The sequence below is a fragment of the Lissotriton vulgaris genome, chromosome 7 (assembly GCF_964263255.1).
Source record: "Lissotriton vulgaris chromosome 7, aLisVul1.2, whole genome shotgun sequence".
NCBI classification, from domain to species: Eukaryota; Metazoa; Chordata; class Amphibia; order Caudata; family Salamandridae; genus Lissotriton; species Lissotriton vulgaris.
Genome location: NC_141695.1, coordinates 426,653,456 through 426,673,736, shown reverse-complemented (window position 1 = coordinate 426,673,736; position 20,281 = coordinate 426,653,456). Strand labels below are relative to the sequence as shown.

Below are 20,281 nucleotides of genomic sequence, written 5' to 3'. Positions count from 1 at the left end.
GAAGGGCCTCACGGCTTCTGCAGCAATATCTTTGTCGTTCAGAAGAAAGGGGGCGGCAACAGGCTTGTTCTGAACCTCAGGGATTTCAACCAGTTCCTTACCTACAACCATTTCCAGATGGAGGGCGTCCATCTCTTTGCGGATTTGTTGCAGGAGGGAGATTGGCTGGTTCAGTTGGACCTCAAAGACGCCTATCTCTCCATCCCAATTGTCCCTCATCACCGCAGGTTCCTACAGTTCAACTGGAACTGCCGGTGGTACGAATATTTGGCTCTTCCTTTCGGGCTCTCCTCAGCTCCTTGGTGCTTCACCAAGGTGATGAAACCAGTGGTGGCCCACCTCAGGGAGAGAGGAATACGACTCATAATATACCTAGACGACATTCTGATCATGGCACAGAGTCAAAGGACTCTCAAGCAGCACCTCGTCCTCACGACTATGCTGCTTCAGAGCTTAGGATTTGTTATCAATCCGATGAAGTCGGTGATTGTTCCGACTTAAGTGATAGACTTCCTCGGGTTTACGATAGACTCAGTCAGCCCAGCTGTGCCTTCCAAAGGCGAAATTGAAAGATCTCAAGAAGGAAATCCTGAGGTTGTCGAAGAGTCAGACGGTCACACTCAGGGCAATTGCCAGAGTAGTAGGGATTTTAGCCTCCTCAATTCAAGCGATATTCCCGGGCCCTCTTCATTACAGGGCCCTTCAACGCCTGAAAATCAGGCACCTTCAGAAAGGATTGTCCTACTCGGACAGCATTCCACTGTCAGAAGAAGTAAGAACCGAACTATAGAGGTGGCTAGATCATGTAGACGCCTGGAACGGCAGAGCAATATTTGCCTCTCAACCAGAGGTGATAATCGAGTCGGACGCCAGCCGTTGGGGCTGGGGCGCGCGCTGCGGAGACGTCTCCACGGACGGCAGATGGTCTCAGCAAGAGCTATCCTTGCAAATAAACTGCTTAGAACTGCTGGCAGGGTCGTTCGCAATTCGGACGCTATCCCCGAGGCAGACCTCTTGTTGCATCCTCCTCCGCATGGACAATTTGTCCGTGGTGAGGTATATCAGCAAGTTGGGTGGCTCGAGATCGTCTCTTCTTGTACAGATAGCCAAAGATTTTTGGCATTACTGCCTCACGAATCAGATCTCAGTGATGGCGGAATACATCCCGGGTCAATCCAATCAGGTGGCGGACTGGAATTCCAGGCACCTCAGAGAGTACATCGATTGGAAATTGCTTCCAAAAGTCTTCCAATGGCTTCAGAGAATTTGGGGTCCATTCCAGACGGACCTATTTGCCTCCAGACTCGCACATCAAATCCCTCAGTTTTTCAGCTTTGAGGCCAGATCCACTAGTGAAAGCGACTGATGCCTTTCTCCAGGATTGGTCAACTGCGATCCAATATGCGTTTCCCCCATTTTTGCTGATACCCAGAGTGATGACGCAGGTAATCAAACAACGGGTGGAGATAGTCTTGGTGACGCCGTGGTGGACGTCCCAGTCGTGGTTCCCCAAGTTGTTACAGTGGAGTTGCGATCTCCCCAGGATGCTACCGGAGTCGGAAGCGCTGTTGCTGGGCCCTCTTCAGGAGAGGCATCCATTGATTCTGGAGGGCAGGCTCACGCTGATGGCATGGAGGCTTTCAGGGAACAGTGGCAACTGCCAGGTGTTTCGAGCAGGACTTCTGAATTTATCAGACAGGCCTGGACACCTTCTACCAGGAAACGGTATTCCTCGGCCTAGAAGAACTGGGTGGATTGGTGCGTGGAACGACATTTGGATCCCGTGGGGGCAGAATTACCCCACGTGTTGATTTCTTTTTCAGACAAGGCAGCGGACGGTCTGTCTTATCGATCGGTGAACTATTTCCGGTCAGCCATTTCTGCGGGGCATGCCCAGATAGACGGGAAACCGGTAGGTATGCACCCGGTAGTATGCAAGTTACTAAAGGGAATTAGGGTTACCAACCCACCTAAACCCAAATATACGGGTCTGTGGGACGTTTCTTTAGTTATTTCCTTATTTAACAAATGGCCTGCTAATGCACTCTTATCTAGAAAACAGTTGTCATCCAAGCTGGCCATGCTACTTTGCCTGTCGTCGTGCAGACGGTCATCGGATGTGAGAGCTCTCGACGTAACAGGTAGGGTATACACCCCGGAAGGGGTTTCATTCAATATTGCAGGTCGTACTAAAACATTGTCACATCATATTGATTATAATTCTTTTCCTGAAAATGAAAAATCATGTGTGGTACAATGTTTGAAAATATATGAGGAATGTACAAAGGCCTTGCGGCCCCTGGGTTGTTCTCAATTGCTGATTGCATTACAGAAACCATTTAAACCTGTGGCGGCCGCCACCATTGCCAGATGGCTTCGATTTATAATGAAGGAAGCTGGTATTGACACTCAAATATTTGGTGCTCATTCTGTGAGAGGCGCTATGACGTCAAAGACATTCATGTTGGGTTCTAACATCCAGGACATTATGCGTTGTGCAGACTGGTCCTCTGAGTCAACATTTAAGACATTTTATTATAAGCCGTGGGTGATATTACGTCTGTGGTTTTTAACCCCTCCCCTGCTGATGACGGAACCGCTCCGTCATCAGCCGCTGTGGCGCTGTGCTGATGACGCAGCGGTTCCGTCATGACCTGCCCGACGCGCCTGCGCGGCGCGGATTCCGCGCCTGCGCTGGGCGTTCTATTGAGTGGGCGGGACCATGACGGAACCGCTCCTTCATAAGTACAGCGCAACCGACACTGGTGACGGAGCGGTTCCGTCACCAGCAGCGCCCGCCGCTCGGCCGCCCTCCGCCCTAAGCACTGCGGCGGAACAGCCGCCGCAGTGAAGGGGTTAAAGAGCGTTAAACTAGCATAATCTGAAGCCTCTGGTACTGTAATAGAATCAAAAAATTTGCTAGCATTTGCAACAAGAATTTTAAATTCTATTAAGGACACGGAGGCGAGGAATATCCCACCCGGCTTGGTTAAGTGTAACAAGCTTGCCCACCCATATATTCAGTGGTTACGGTTGTTTCATTTCCTTGGTTTCAGGATCAGACAAGAAGTCTGACTAGACGAAGACGGCTGACAGGATCCTATGCTTGAGGACCATATTTCTTCCATGTTGGAGGAGTTGTACAGTTATTCCAGTTATCGTTTGGACTTGTGTTCACTACAAAGAAAGAGAAAGATGGCAGCACGCAGAGGGTTCTTATGGACTATGGGGGCGTGCCTATACATGTGTGCATCAAGGGAAATATAGTTTTGTTGTAATGTTATTCATGAAAATATGCATTTTCATTGGCTGCTGTGTTTTGCAGTAAAGATTGAGAAGCATAATCCTCGCCTCCGTGTCCTTAATAGAATTGAAAATTCTTGTCGCGAATGCTAGCAAATTTTTGATTCTTGATGAACTGTGCCTAGGCACTTGACCAATGAAGAAGCTTCGCTGATACCGGTATCCACCTACAACCACATAGTGGTGTATATCATGGATGAGAAGTAGCTTGAGTTGGGCCGCTGCACATTTGTTGTATGCTTCAGGGTCCCATACTCTCCTATTGATGGATAAGCACCCTAGCTCTCAGTTGAGGCATTCAATCATTATTGTGTGGAGTGTTCATTTCACAGCAGTTGCTGAATAGCTGAGATTCTCAGAGGAATGAGAAAGAGCTGGGAACATGAGTAGGAAGATTGCTTATGCAATGCGATACAGACTTTAAAATTGAGTAGAAACTGGAGGATTGTGATTTGAGAAACTGCAGGTTGCAGCATGTTTTGGTGTCTCACTGGGGCCCAACCCCTGAGAGCTACAAATGCCGACAGTGCAAGGTCAGTTTACAGCCACAGCTTCTATTCAGGCATTGGGTAAGTAGGCTCGAGGTTATTGGGCAGCTTGTTGAAGTATGGATGAGTTGTCCGTTAAGTGCTTGGTTAAAGTCGAATATAGGTGAGTACATTTCGATGTCTTCTAAAGGCAATCACTAAAAGAGTAAAAAATCTTCTTTTTTCGTTTTTAAGCATTTTATTTTTTCCATTGTCATCAGCAGAGCTTACATTTGTAAGCTCATAAAATATAATGCTAACATAGCACAGTTTAAGCAGAACATTTGTGAAGTCTGCTATTTGATTTCGAAGAGAAGCATCTAAAAGGTAGTGGCCGAATGGCCGCATTTTAGCTGAACTTATGACAAATACACATTACACAAGGAGATGATGGACGGAGCGTGAAACTCAAGCCATCCTGGCTGATGAGGGCTGAAAGCCAGAAACCGGGTCCTAGGATGCTTGTTTCCAGTCCAGGGAGGACCTGGCCTGGCAGTTGGGCTGGACTGTTCCCATTGGTGGCAGGGTCAAGACTGATTTGCATATGGCTGGGTTCAACTGGAATGGCATGGTGAGCAAAAAAACTATGGATTTTGGCCCAGATCTCTGTACTGGGGTGAATGTATGACATTGTTCTGCATTCTGTCCATCAATTGATCTTTTTGCAAATACTATTTAATTTCGGTACACCTCGATGACAAATAGTTTTATATTTTGAAAATAGAAGAAAAAATTGGGAAATATTAAATATTTGTCACTGATGGTGGGTGGATGTGTATGTGTAGCAGTTGAAAACATTTATTGATTTCCTCCCTTTATGGCTTTGTTAATGGGTACGAGTGGGTTGCGTACCTGCTGCTTCAGATATTTGTGCATCTTCGGACTGAACGACACCAGGGCCGACTCTGAGTTTTCATCTATGTGTAGCTGCAAGAATCCGCAGTGTTGGGATGGTACATGATAAATTCTGGCTGGGTCATCAAGAGGTAACTCGTGTATTTGGTGTGTGCTGTAAACCTGTAGATGTTGACGTGACGCGCAGGCCCTGCAGCCTGACACGTCGTTTCACTCCTTACTTTTTCTGATCTCAGCAAAATTGCGTTTTCTGCATAAATGCCGAAAGAGGTCTTCCTTGAAAGACGAGGCGTAGGACGGAACTGTTTATTTGTTCTGCAGGGCGATGGGGCTGTAGTGTCTCTTTAATCAGAGCACGCCATGATAAGCAGTTGAATGGGCCCAGTCAGCGCCTCGAGCTGCCATGCCTGGGCCTGGCATGAACGCTGCTCTTGTCTCCTCACAAAGAGCCCTTCAGAAGGCCTTGAATTGGAGCAGCCAGGCAGAACCGGGCATGGGCCCAGCGGCCAATCAGAGCCGGCGCACCTGTGGGCAGGCGGGCGCCGCCGGTCATTATTGTGGCTTGGGGATGGAGGGGCTGACGAAGTGTCTAATTACCAGGTTAACGCCCTCTTACCTTTTTCTCCTCAGTGAAAAGCAGACCTTGGCGCCCACCTTCCTGGAGTGTCCCTCTTCACCGGAGAGCGTCTCAGACCACGGCTTGCCAGCATCCCCCAGCACAGACAAGGTTTGCTTTTTAGAGAGAGGAGGGGTCGACTCCAGATTGTAACACGTGTTCATAATTTAATGACAGAGCTTCAATTCGATTACATTTCTTATATGTTCGCTGTACGTTCTGGATGCTCTTTGGTGATGACTTCCCATCTTTATATATAAACCTTTGTTCTCTGTGTCATCCATAAATGTAGGGAAAGCAGTGTTGTAACGCAAGAATGTGCGCCTCCCCAATGCAGAATGTTATGAGGGGCCCCAAAGTCCTCCCATTTTTACCGTTATTATTGTTCTTAATGCTGCGCCCCTCGCGCCCAACCCTTGTAGGGGTGTTCATGCCAGTGTTTTAAATAGGCAGGTACAGTCCTGTACTGAGTACTTGCACTTCTTTAGTTTGCAAGGGAAAGTACCGGCACTTCTCAGCAGAGTTGCAATACATTTAATGGTGCAGTACCGGCACCATTCAGCAGAGCTGCAATGCATTTAAAGATGGAGTACTAGCACTTCTCAGCAGAGCTGCAATACATTTATTGGTGGAGTACCGGCACTTCTCAGCAGAGCTGCAATACATTTAATGGTGGAGTACCGGCACCATTCAGCAGAGCTGCAATGCATTTAAAGATGGAGTACTAGCACTTCTCAGCAGAGCTGCAATACATTTATTGGTGGAGTACCGGCACTTCTCAGCAGAGTTGCAATACATTTAATGGTGCAGTGCCGGCACCATTCAGCAGAGCTGCAATGCATTTAATGGTGGAATACAGGCACTTCTCAGCAGAGCTGCAATGCATTTAAAGGTAGAGTACCAGCACTTCTCAGCAGAGCTGCAATACGTTTAATGGTGGAGTACAGGCACTTGTCAGCAGAGCTGCAATACATTTAATGGTGGAGTACAGGCACTTCTCAGCAGAGCTGCAATACATTTAATTGTGGAGTACCGGCACCATTCAGCAGAGCTGCAATACATTTATTGGTGGAGTACCGTCACCATTCAGCAGAGCTGCAATACATTTATTGGTGGAGTACCGGCACTATTCAGCAGAGCTGCAATACATTTATTGGTGGAGTACCGGCACTATTCAGCAGAGCTGCAATGCATTTAATGGTGGAGTACCGGCACCATTCAGCAGAGCTGCAATGCATTTAAAGGTGCAGTACCAGCACTTCTCAGCAGAGCTGCAATACATTTAATGGTGGAGTACAGGCACCATTCAGCAGAGCTGCAATACATTTATTGGTGGAGTACCGGCACCATTCAGCAGAGCTGCAATACATTTATTGGTGGAGTACCAGCACTTCTCAGCAGAGCTGCAATACATTTATTGGTGGAGTACTGGCACCATTCAGCAGAGCTGCAATACATTTATTGGTGGAGTACCGGCACCATTCAGCAGAGCTGCAATGCATTTAAAGGTGGAGTACCAGAGCTTCTCAGCAGAGCTGCAATACACTTATTGGTGGAGTACCGGCACCATTCAGCAGAGCTGCAATGCATTTAATGGTGGAGTACCGGCACCATTCAGCAGAGCTGCAATACATTTATTGGTGGAGTACCGGCACCATTCAGCAGAGCTGCAATACATTTATTGGTGGAGTACCGGCACCATTCAGCAGAGCTGCAATGCATTTAATGGTGGAGTACCGGCACCATTCAGCAGAGCTGCAATGCATTTAGTGGTGGAGTACCGACACCATTCAGCAGAGCTGCAATAGATTTATTGGTGGAGTACTGGCACCATTCAGCAGAGCTGCAATACATTTATTGGTGGAATACAGGCACCATTCAGCAGAGCTGCAATACATTTAATGGTGGAGTACAGGCACTTCTCAGCAGAGCTGCAATAGATTTATTGGTGGAGTACTGGCACCATTCAGCAGAGCTGCAATACATTTATTGGTGGAATACAGGCACCATTCAGCAGAGCTGCAATACATTTATTGGTGGAGTACCGGCACCATTCAGCAGAGCTGCAATGCATTTAATGGTGGAGTACCAGCACCATTCAGCAGAGCTGCAATGCATTTAATGCTGGAGTACCGGCACCATTCAGCAGAGCTGCAATGCATTTAAAGGTGGAGTACCAGCACCATTCAGCAGAGCTGCAATGCATTTAAAGGTGGAGTACCGGCACCATTCAGCAGAGCTGCAATGCATTTAATGGTGGAGTACAGGCACTTGTCAGCAGAGCTGCAATACATTTAATGGTGGAGTACAGGCACTTCTCAGCAGAGCTGCAATACATTTAATGGTGGAGTACCGGCACCATTCAGCAGAGCTGCAATGCATTTAATGGTGGAGTACAGGCACTTCTCAGCAGAGCTGCAATACATTTAATGGTGGAGTACCGGCACCATTCAGCAGAGCTGCAATGCATTTAATGGTGGAGTACCAGCACCATTCAGCAGAGCTGCAATGCATTTAATGCTGGAGTACCGGCACCATTCAGCAGAGCTGCAATGCATTTAAAGGTGGAGTACCAGCACCATTCAGCAGAGCTGCAATGCATTTAAAGGTGGAGTACCGGCACCATTCAGCAGAGCTGCAATGCATTTAATGGTGGAGTACAGGCACTTGTCAGCAGAGCTGCAATACATTTAATGGTGGAGTACAGGCACTTCTCAGCAGAGCTGCAATACATTTAATGGTGGAGTACCGGCACCATTCAGCAGAGCTGCAATGCATTTAATGGTGGAGTACAGGCACTTCTCAGCAGAGCTGCAATACATTTAATGGTGGAGTACCGGCACCATTCAGCAGAGCTGCAATGCATTTAATGGTGGAGTACAGGCACTTCTCAGCAGAGCTGCAATACATTTAATGGTGGAGTACAGGCACTTCTCAGCAGAGCTGCAATACATTTAATGGTGGAGTACCGGCACCATTCAGCAGAGCTGCAATACATTTAATGGTGGAGTACCGGCACCATTCAGCAGAGCTGCAATAGATTTATTGGTGGAGTACCGGCACCATTCAGCAGAGCTGCAAAACATTTATTGGTGGAGTACCGGCACCATTTAGCAGAGCTGCAATACATTTATTGGTGGAGTACCGGCACCATTCAGCAGAGCTGCAATACATTTATTGGTGGAGTACCGGCACCATTTAGCAGAGCTGCAATACATTTATTGGTGGAGTACCGGCACCATTCAGCAGAGCTGCAATGCATTTAATGGTGGAGTACCGGCACCATTCAGCAGAGCTGCAATACATTTATTGGTGGAGTACCGTCCCCATTTAGCAGAGCTGCAATACATTTATTGGTGGAGTACCGGCACCATTCAGCAGAGCTGCAACACATTTATTGGTGGAGTACCGGCACCATTTAGCAGAGCTGCAATACATTTATTAGTGGAGTACCGGCACCATTCAGCAGAGCTGCAATGCATTTAAAGGTGGAGTACCAGCACTTCTCAGCAGAGCTGCAATACATTTAATGGTGGAGTACCGGCACTTCTCGGCAGAGCCGCAGTACATTTAATGGTGGAGTACAGGCACTTCTCAGCAGAGCTGCAATACATTTAATGGTGGAGTACCGGCACCATTCAGCAGAGCTGCAATACATTTAATGGTGGAGTACCGGCACCATTCAGCAGAGCTGCAATAGATTTATTGGTGGAGTACCGGCACCATTCAGCAGAGCTGCAAAACATTTATTGGTGGAGTACCGGCACCATTTAGCAGAGCTGCAATACATTTATTGGTGGAGTACCGGCACCATTCAGCAGAGCTGCAATACATTTATTGGTGGAGTACCGGCACCATTCAGCAGAGCTGCAATGCATTTAATGGTGGAGTACCAGCACCATTCAGCAGAGCTGCAATACATTTACACCATTCAGCAGAGCGACAATACATTTAATGGTGGAGTACTGGAACTTCTCAGAAGCTTCCATTTAAAGCACTGGTTCATGCCACAGAGACTGAATTGAAAAATACACGCAGAGATCTGGCTGATTTAATGTCCTCATGTGAACAGTCGCTTGTCTATCCTGCTTGGTCTCAGTTAGGTCCTGTAAAGACTTAGTAATCGGCCCTTACTATACCTCAGCGTACTTGTTATCGCCCCCTGCCCTTCTCCCATCTTCTTCAAACCTCCTGTCGTCACACTGTGACGACCACCCACCCTCGTATCCAACACCAAATTTTCTTTCCGCCCAGGGTGCTGTCCCGGTCAACCCAAATTAGGTCCATCCCTGGCTGTGCAAAGCCAGCCCAGGTCCTCTGCTCTGTGTACTACCAGTGTTACTAGCTGTAGGAGATGCTGAGACATGCACGCCTCAGGGCTTCTGTCAGTGGATGGTCTGGTGTGAAGAGCAGGTAGATCTAGCAGCATATTAAAAGCATGTGTGAGGGTTCTTCCCCATCAGTAGCCCAGCAGCAGTATTGTAGAAGAGAAGGGCTTACTGACTAATCACTATTGAAAAATGTAAACTGAATGTAAATGGAACGTGATGGAGTGATTTTCCCAGAGTCACAGGGTGTTGAGCCGACGCCGAGACTTGAACTTGGTTCCCCAGTTCCAAGCAGGCCCGGTTCTAGAAGGGGGGCCGGGTCTGCCAGGCCCACCCAAATCTGAGCCTGGCCCACCCAAACATGAGTCTTGACCCTGGCAGTGACAGCACAAAGGCCAATAGAAAATGGGCAGTATAATTTTAAACGTTCGTCCTCCGTTGTTTTTCTTCCTGTTCTAGGAGTTGTGTGATTGGGGATGGCTGTGATAAAGAGCCCAGGCCCAATCACCCAACTCTTTTTAGAAAGGTGGGCACAAAAGGGGCATAGAGAAGGGGACAAATTCTTTATTTGGCACCGAGTAAATTTTGCCTACTGTCCTGCTGCGTGAGCGCTGGAGAAAAGAAGTTTGTTCATCCTTATTCGCCTTTCCTGACCCCTGCAGCTCCTTATCAGATCATGCTGTGACATAAAGTTAGACTAACAGATTAGGTAAGAGAATGTGTTACTATTTGTTTTTATTTTTTAAATCTGCACAGGCCCAGCAAGGCACATACTTTGTGTATGCTTCATTTAAATTGTTTTTATCATTATCATGGCCATGGATGCAAGACAACAATAAAACTTCCCAGATAGCTGGTGATTAATGATCCTGCTGGAGAGCAATCCTTTGCCTGTTTCTATATAGTTAGAATTTACCCCGTCTTTCATTATTGTAATGTTTCTAAAAAGTTTGGGCCAATATACATTTTTATTAGTAAAGCCAACCCCCAACTACTGGACTTTAAATCCAGAGTTTGGGCTTCCCCAGCCCAAACCCTCTTAAAATATACTGCCCACCAATATGGATGACATGTGATTACTACACCTTGTAATCCTCATTGGGTTATGTGACATTCCCTATAGACTGATTTACATACTTGTATGATTCATTGTCTCTGTATAATGTGTGAGTGATTTAAATTACTGTGACACCCTACACTGATATGAGTAGCACTATATAACCAATGAAATTATTATTATTATTTATTATTTATTATTTGTATCTGGCGCACAAATCATCCCCAGAGGGATCTCTCGGCGCCCAGGATGCAGACTGCCATATACTAAGTCAGATTGCTCAGAACAGCCAGGTTTTTAATTTCTTTCTAAAGGCCGAATATGTGGAGCAACTCCGGACCTCCAGAGGTAATGCATTCCAGTGTCTTGGGGCAACATGGGAGAATGCACGTCCCCCCATCCTGGACTTCGGCGAGACTGGGTATACCAGAATAATTTCTTCGTTAGGTATTCCGGTCCCCTTCCAAACAAGGCTTTAAAGACTAAGCAGAGGAGCTTAAAGATCGCTCTTTTCCTTATTGGTAGCCAGTGTAATTCGTTCAATAAGGGAAGGGAAGGTGTGCGCGGTGGCTTCTTAAGAGCAAGGCGGGCTGCCATGTTTTGCACGACTTGCAGTTTAGAGAATAGTTCTTCCCTCATTCCTACCAGCAAGGCATTCCCATAATCAAGCCTACTGACCAGAAGTGCCTGTAACAGAACTTTTCTGGAGGAAAGAGGTATCCATGGGAAGATCTTTTTTAGCATGCGTATTAGTCCAAAGCATTTTCCAGCTAGTGTTTTCACATGCTCATCCAAGGATAATTTGACATCGATTAACACACCCAGATTTCTTACCCAATTTTTTTGGGTTGGGGGCTTCTCTCAATTCCTCTGGCCACCACTCATTGGTCCATATCTGTTCAGCTTTCCCGAACAGTATGACCTCGGTTTTATTTGAGTTCAGCTGTAGAAAATGTGACTTCACCCATGCCGCTATCCTTATCATGCACAGCTTAAATCTGTCTCTCTTCCCCTCTTGATCCTTCTCAATTGGGACAATTATCTGTGTGTCGTCGGCGTATGAGATAGTCTGAAACCCGCAAGATTTAATCACGGAAGCCAATGACGACACGTAAATATTAAATAATGTGGGACTTAATACAGAGCCCTGCGGGACTCCCTTGTCCACCCTTTTTGTCCCAGACACCCACGTGTCAAGTTGAACACATTGAGATCTCTCTGTAAGGAAACTCTGCAACCAGTCCAAGGCCTTTTCCATGACACCAATCTCCCGCAGTTTTCCCAGTAGGATCCTGTGGGAGATGGTGTCAAAAGCCGAAGATAGGTCTAGAAGACCAGCATAGTAGGAGTCCCTCCACCTAGCAGCAGTCTGATTGTGTCTGACACTTCCATTAGTGCGGACTCCGTGCTGAACCCAGCACGGAAGCCAGATTGTGAAGGGTCAAGGAGATGTTGCTGTTCCAAATAATCTGAGAGTTGATTGTTAACCGTAGACTCAATGATTTTTGAACACAAAGGACGGAGAGAGATTGGCCTATAGTTTTGCATATCTCGATGATCAGCCGAGGTTTTTTTTTGCAAAGGCTTAATGAAAGCCTTCTTCCATTTCAAAGGCAAAGATGCAGAGGATCGGGATAGATTACAAATTTCCGTAATTGGGTTTACCACTTCCGACCCTGGAGTAGACATAATGTGGGGGGTGCAACATCAGTTGGCGAGCCAGACTTACTTTGTTTTAGAAGTAATATCACTTGCTCACTTTTTACAGGAGAGAAGTGCTCCAGTTTAGATGATATAGGGTTACCTTGAGCAGGTACTTCTGCTCCATGTTCATCTTTTAAGGAAAATGAATTATAGATCTTGTCTATTTTACTGGTAAAGTGTAGGACTTTAAAAAGTTCTTTCGAGGAGCCCTTGGCTCCCTCTATCCGAGTGGCTAAGTGCGTACGCCTGGCTATATTACAGTTTTTGAGATAGGTCCTATGTGACATGGTATAATTCAGTCTATCTTCCTTAGATTTTGTCTTCCGCCATTTACGTTCCTTACCTCTACATGCCGCTTTTTCTGACTTTAAGCTGTTAGAATACCATGGTGCAGGGGGCGATCTCCTATAGGTGGTTGTCAATTTCATGGGGGCAATGATGTCAAAGGTTCTATTCAATTCAGTTTCAAACCTATTGACAGCTTCATTGACGTCCATGTCCTACTCAAAGGATAAAAGGATGAAGATAGATCTAAAAGTGGCCAGAGTTATTTTCCTCCATTGTCTACGGTTGACTTTAAGTCCTTGAACCTGCCCAGGCTTTCCGTGTGCCTGGAAAGAAAAACTTAGCATCATATGATCGGACCAAGTTACTGCCCGGGGGGGGCTGTTTTTAAATTTGGTATATTCGTGAAAATATTATCTAAAGTATGTCCTGCTTTGTGTAGGTTCGCAAATCCTGGGTAATAGATCCAGTATATTCATGGTGGCAATAAGTTCTTCAGTATCCCGGTTTGAGGTAACATCAAAATGGAAATTAAAGTCCCCAACTATGAAAAAATTATCCGCATATAGGACATAGGGCGCAAGCGTTTCCAGAAGTGTAGTACAGCATGCCTGTTTGTTTTCACCCGGTGGATGATATGCTACAGCCCCTATGACCTTGCGGCCACCTGCAATTTTTAAAGCAAAGATCATTAGCTCCAAGTTAGGTGAAGAGATAGTGTCCAGAATCTTTATTTTTGACGAGGAGCGTGTGGCTATATCATGAGATGCATATCAGAGAGGGGCCACGGAGAGATGAAGGGCACTTGTGGAGGGTGGTAGCAATGTTATCTGCGGAAAAAGAGGTCATTGGTGGACGCCAAAAAAGACTATCGCACTAGCGTTAAAATCGGCGTCTCATGGCCTTTATGTTTTTATTTAATTTGCAGTCTGGTCATTAGGGAAACTGCGGAACATATTATAAAGTGTGTGCTAATTATATTTACTGATATATTCAATGTTTTAAGTTTGAAGGTGATTTTAGTCATGTTTTCTACGAGTATAATGGCAGTGGAGCTGGATGGTGGCTGATATGGGTCTGGGGCCCAAGGTCAGCTGTGAGATAAGGTGCACAGAAGAGGCATGGTAGAAAAGTGGATAATCGGGCCTGGAAGTGCTTGTTTTGAAGCCTGCCCTGCTGGAATCTGAGGGTTTGCACTTGGGTCCAGACATTGCTCTTACTTTAAAGTAACTCTCTACATGCTCTGAATACACACAGAATCGATCCGTTGTATCATTGTGACTGTTTGCAAGTAGATATGATGTAATCTAGGGCTTGTAGGCTACCACAAGAAGCGAAAAATTGGGCCCGCAGTGACCCACCCAAATGCACCCTTGGCCCACCCAAATAAATCGTCCTGGTTCCAAGGTCGGCCGATCTGGACATTACGTCTCATCCTCTCTGATGATAAATGTCCTCCAAATATCACTAGTTGAATGATGAGCTTTCAGCTGATGATAGGTTGAAATCCTGTAGACAATGTGTTCTTTGGACTAAGGCACTTTCCACTTCTTTACATTTGTGCCTGTGCACCTTTTATCCTGCACTGTGGGATTACTATCTGCACCAAGCACTTGTGGCTTGATTACGACTTTGGCAGTGGAAGAGGGCTGCCACACCAGCGGCCGCGTTAACACACTGCCAAAGCCGTCCGCACACCGCCCGCCCTCCAGATTATGAGTTTCCTCATGTTAATATGTTATGAAAGGACTTATAGAGCGCACTGCTACTCATCAGGGTATCCCTGCGCTGAGACAAAAAAGTTACGGATGCCAGATAGGGGAGGACATCTGGCCCGATTGTGGAGAGCTTAGCCTGCTTGTTGGAACATCCAGGTTCATGGTCTGTCGGGCAGTGCTTTGCCGGTCCCATGGTGGTGCAGTTCTATGGTTCATGTGAGCCTTCGAACTGCAGCGCTGAGGGAGCACCAAAGCCCATTTGTGGACGACATGGGCTGTACAGTCCATGCTGTGCAGGAACGGGGGTGCATACAGACAGAGGGGGCGCAACATGTGCCCCCCCCATGCACAGGGGCACCAGGGTGCTCTCTAGGGCTCCCTTACTTTACGGACAGCACCCTTTTCATGGCGGTCTCACCATCATGAAATTTGTGGCGGTCCGGAAAGTTTTAATATGCCACAGCAGCTGCCCAGCATATTCCTGCCCCAGACCACCGCGCCACTGTAGAGGGATCGCAGACTTCCTGCCGGTTGCGGCAGTCCTGTGGCTGTGGGACCGCCGCACTCGTAATGCGGACGTCGGACCAGCAGACTGGCAGAAGAAATAGGGTTCAGACATGGTAGAGCACCAGGATAACAGAAACAGTTGAAGTCAGGGCAGTCACCAGCTTTGCTATAGGAAGAGCATGGATGTATGGAGGGTGGGTGAGGCTGTCCAAACCCTTACTCCACAGACAAGACACTGAAAAGAGAATAGGCGCCACTACTTCTCGGTGCTCCCTAAACAGTAAACTTGGGGTGGGCTTGATCCTAGAGGGAAAAGCACTGCACGGAATTATTTTTTATTGTACGGCGCGTTTGCCAGAAAAGATTGGACATTGTTAAAATGCCATTCATGGGAAAAAAGTCTAGAGTCGTGCTCATGATGACCTCGTTTTCTTAAGTATGTTTTTCTCCAAAATCTGCTACAGTCAGTTAGCCCACCCTGTGCACCAATTCCCTTCAGTTTCCTGTTTTCCATTGCTGCTTTGGACAGGCACCTCCCTCTTCGTGGTGTGTGTCAGCACTATTCCTTGCTTGTCGACTCCTTGCCTATCATTGTTTTGTGTTTATCTGTTTCCTTCTGCAGCAGCGATATCATATTTTGTTTAATTTCCTGTTTTGGATTTAAACATATTTACAGACCGTTTTCAACAAATTTGTCGGGCCTGCATCACCCCCATCAAACAGCTACCGTCTCTTCTTGATGAGCGTGTTACATGGCACCATTGCAGCTAATATCACTATGTGCTGCATACCCAATATATTGAGTGATCAGAGAGAATGAAAAACTCAAATCGGATAAAAAGAAAACCACATCCCACTAGACACAGTACTATACACCAATCCCTAAACAATGTCCATCTCACCATGCTCTTTCTCAGCCAATGTAGCCAGGCCCTGATAGTAGAAATACATTCACACCAGATGGCCGGGCCCTGATAATAGACATACATTCACACTAGATGGCAACAAAAACTGTCTGCTGAAGGATTTACAGATATGATCAGAGTGAAACAAGCCATCCCAGGAGTCGCAATTGCCCCCCAAAAATGGATGCACCAACCCTGATGAAACTACTTTGTTTTTGTCTACATCAGTAACTCATTGCAGTCTACACGATTCACTCGGGCAGGCAAGATGATACTCATCTTGAAACTTGTAGTCACACAGGCTCATCGCAGAAACACAAATTCCAATTTTTCAGAAATGAAAGAGGGTGGTGAGAAAAAATGCTCTGCTTAGGCAGATAAGTTGGTTGATTTCCATTGTAACTGATTTAGCGCCCTACGTTATTCCTTAGACATCAAGCCTAGAGGAAACACCAAAACATTACAGCTTCAGAAAAATGACTAGGTTTTAGGTTAATCGTACAGAAGACACACGTGGTTAACCCAGAATCTGTGTTAACTTTGTTAAATTTGCTTTTAGTGACAGGACCCATCCTCTGTCTTTGAGCAAGGTGTTAGTGTACCGAGTTAAAAAAACATTACCACTATATTGAGATTTAACTACCTTCACTTCCTTTGGCTTTCCCTATTCCCAGACAATTGACTTAATAACACTGTGAGATATCTTTATGCTTCCAATCCGCAGCATGGCTATTTGTATGCTGAAGACAACATAGTGCTTTGTGTTTCCCAAAATATACATAAGCACGTAAACCTCACCAGGAAAACGTTACCAGAATTTCTGCTTTGCCAATTCCAAATAGGAGTAGCTTTTACCTGGAGCTGATTGCTCATGCTGTCATATGCAGGGCTTTAAGTGGGCCGGGTCTCACCAGCAGTTTTCTTTAAGGAGGTCTCGAAACGGGTCTCTCTTGGGCTCTGTTTTGTGCCCTGGCAAAGATGGTCTGTTTTGTCTTACTGAAGAGACAGCAGGCACATTGATGTGCGCGTGGTCACACTGCTCACTTCTCATTAGTGGAGAAGTTATGGCATGACGTTTTGCCAGGTGAGCGTTGTAGGGGAAGGGAAATCCTTTAAAGAGTCATTTCCTCTCTGGATTTCACTTCTCTTTTTGACACTCGGGAGCAGCAACATTGTCGTGGTGTCACCTGGACTTTAAGTGGAAGCTTTTTCAATATTATATTCAAGCCACAGTTGCAGGTTATTTAACTTATGCAGCTAACAACCATTGACAGAGCCAATATCCTGACTTGTTGTAGGTATGAGGTTACTTGTATAATATATCTGGATGCACTGACAGAAACAGCAAAATACAAGTCGGGCGGCACACTATGCTAAGCACAGATTTTTAGTGTACTTGTTTTATGCCAAACCCTTAATAACATTGGCCACACCACTTTGAGAGACCCCTTGATTTTTTCATCCAACTTAAAGCCCTGGTCATATGGATATTTGCTCATTGGCTTCTTGTTCCTTTCACTTCTCCCACTCACCTGTCCAGAATCCATGTGTCCACCCCTACTCAAGCCTCTTAGGCACACCACACAAGCATCTTGTTTGACCAGCTTTCCTTATCTAATAAAAGAATGAAGAAGCCAATGTATTTGATAGACATGCTACAGTGTGAGTTGCCATGTTTCCTTCTGTTACTAAAATTGCCTTGGTACTCCCAGTGGTGACCCCATCACTCTGACCCGTAAACCATTGGTCTGAGGTTTGCTTTTGCCCAGCAACTCCGCTGTGCCGTGCTCTGCCTCTGAACCCTCCCAGGCAGGGTTTGACACATCGCTCTGAACTGCTGGTCTGCTCCGCTGTGCCCGCTGCTGCTCTCACCCTGTTTGCTGCAGTTAAGTTTTATTGGTATTCCTGATTATGGGTCATTTCTCCCTGCTTGTGCCCGGTTTTGTGACTTCTTCATTTTTGTAACTTCTTCATTTTTGTATACATTTTGTACCCCTCTTTATTCTGTATTCATTGTATTGTATTCCTGTATTTCTATTGCTCCCCTCGTTGTGCCTGTTGCCTGTGCCCTCCCCCCCATGTTTCCTGCCGAAACCGCTTGCCCTGACCGCCCCCGCCTGCACATCCCTCCCCTACTTAATGGTGGCCGCTGTGCGGTCATGCCGCTGCCGCGCAAATGTAAGCCCGTCTGCGACCCGATAGCGAACCGCGCCAGGAACCCTGGATCTCTGACCACCCACCTCTACAAAACTACCACCCTTTATACTCAACCCCGGAAGACTCGGAGAATGCCAACAGGCCGTGCCGAACACGATCCACGGCCAGTTCACTTGCCTCCACTGCCGCAAGACCTTCACCTCCACACAAGCCCCCAACGCCAGCAACGCCAGCAACACCCTAAGATGCATCCTCCTCAACGTTCGCTCCATACACAGACACGCCATGGAAATCGGGAACCTCCTCGACTCCCTCTCACCTGACATCGCCTTCTTCATGGAAACCTGGACCAACGCCGCCTCCACCCCGACATTAACAAGGCCATCCCGGACGGATACAAAATCCAGTGGAAGGACCGCCCAAACCACCCAGGAGGGGAGCTCGCCATTGGCCACAAGAGCACCCTATGACTCACCACCTCCCTCCCGCCAAACCTTCCTTGCTGTTAAACATCCACACTTCCAGATCCAGACCAGCCCCAACATCACACTTCGCAGGTCCTTTGTCTACAGGCCACCCGGCCCGAACACCCTTCGCCATCACCATCACCGATTTCATCGCATCCCACGGCATCACCTCAATAAACTACTTACTCATCAGTGATCTGAACTTCCACCTCAAGAACCCCAGTCAGCACCACTCCACCACCCCCCAGAACAACTTTCCCGACATCGAACTCAAACAACTCGTCAACACACCAACCCACAGAGCAGGACACACCCTCTAACCTATCATCGCCGCAGGAAACATCGTTCACTTCAACCACACAACTACCATGGACCGACCACCACTGCATTCACTTCACCGTCGACAAACCAAAGGTACCCAAACCTGCCCCACGCCCACCATGAAGAAACTGTAGCAAAGTCACAGATGAGCAACTTAACTCATCCCTCACCTGTGACACCCATACCAGAACATCCAACGCAAAAATCACAGCCAGAGGACTCCACACCTGGATCCCCAACTGCGCAGACGAGCTCACTCGCTACGCAATCCCAGCAAACTGTGCCCCAGGAAAGCCGCCTGGTTCACGTCCGACTTCCAAAAAGCCATACGAACCTGCAGACACCTAGAGAAGTACTGGAGAAACACCAAGAAACCCGAAAACTACCCCACCTACAAGGACGCCATGACAGACTACCACAACCAGATCAGAACAACCAAGAAGAACTTCATCCACAATAAAATCCAAACCAACTCCAAGGAACTCTTCAGTCTCATCCAGGAATTCACCAACCCACGCAGCGGAACCACAGACATCACCCCATTCCAGGACCTCTGCGACAAACTTGGAACTTACTTCCACCTCAAGATCAAAAATCTCTACAACAACTTTATCGACCACCCTCTAGACGTCGCAGATGTACCCCTAACTCCTAGAGACACCAGCCATCTCAATAACTCCAACTGGACCCCAATCACGATCTAAGACACCTTCTCGACCATGAAAGGCATCCACTGGGGGCCCCCACCGACCCCTGCCGCCTGCACATCTACCACAGAGCTGCAGCCGCCATTGCACCCGAACTATAGCACACCATCAACACCACCTTCAAAACCGGCACCTTCCCAGACGACTGGAAACAGGCAGAAGTCAGGCCCCCTGCTCAAGAAGCCCACAGCTGACCCCACTGACCTCAAGAACTACCGACCCATCTCACTCCTCCCCTTCGCAGCCAAAGTCGCAGAGAAGACAGTCAACAGGGAATTGACACAATACATAGAAAAGAACGCCATCCTCGACCCGTCCCAATCTGGATTCCGAAGAAACCACAGCCCTGAGGCCGCCCTACTCGCTGCCACACACGACATCCATACCTTCCTGGACCAAGGCTACTCCCCAGCCCTCATCCTACTCGACCTATCAGCAGCCTTCGACACAGTCACCCACCGCAAACTACTTGCAAGACTACACAACACTGGTATACAAGGAACAGCCCTGGAATGGATCCGGTCTTTCCCCACCGGAAGAAGCCAAAGGATCAGACTGCAACCGTTCCTTTCCGATCCCACGAAAATCACTTGTGGAGTACCACAAGGGTCATCCCTGAGCCCGAACCTCTTCACCATCTACATGGCCCCCCCTTGCTGCCATCGTCCGACAAAATCGTATCCTACTCAGACGACACTCAGCTCATCCTCTTCCTCACCAGAGACCCCACTAAAGTCAAACTCAACTTCCAGAAAGGAATGCAGGACGTTGCAGTCTGGACCAGCAACAGCTGCCTGAAGCTCAACGCAGAGAAGTCCTCGGCC

General features: G+C 47.3%; 1 protein-coding gene across 4 annotated transcripts in view; it reads left to right on the top strand.

The window, feature by feature from the left end:
• Window positions 1-20,281, top strand: part of LOC147701782 (C-Jun-amino-terminal kinase-interacting protein 4-like) — an 861,003-nt gene that overhangs the window by 215,781 nt on the left and 624,941 nt on the right. For all 4 annotated transcript variants that reach the window (XM_086930413.1, XM_086930411.1, XM_086930412.1 and 1 more), the window contains exon 6: window positions 5,316-5,412. In XM_086930413.1, coding sequence (XP_086786539.1) covers window positions 5,316-5,412 — 97 coding nt within the window. The remainder of the gene's footprint in view (window positions 1-5,315; window positions 5,413-20,281) is intronic.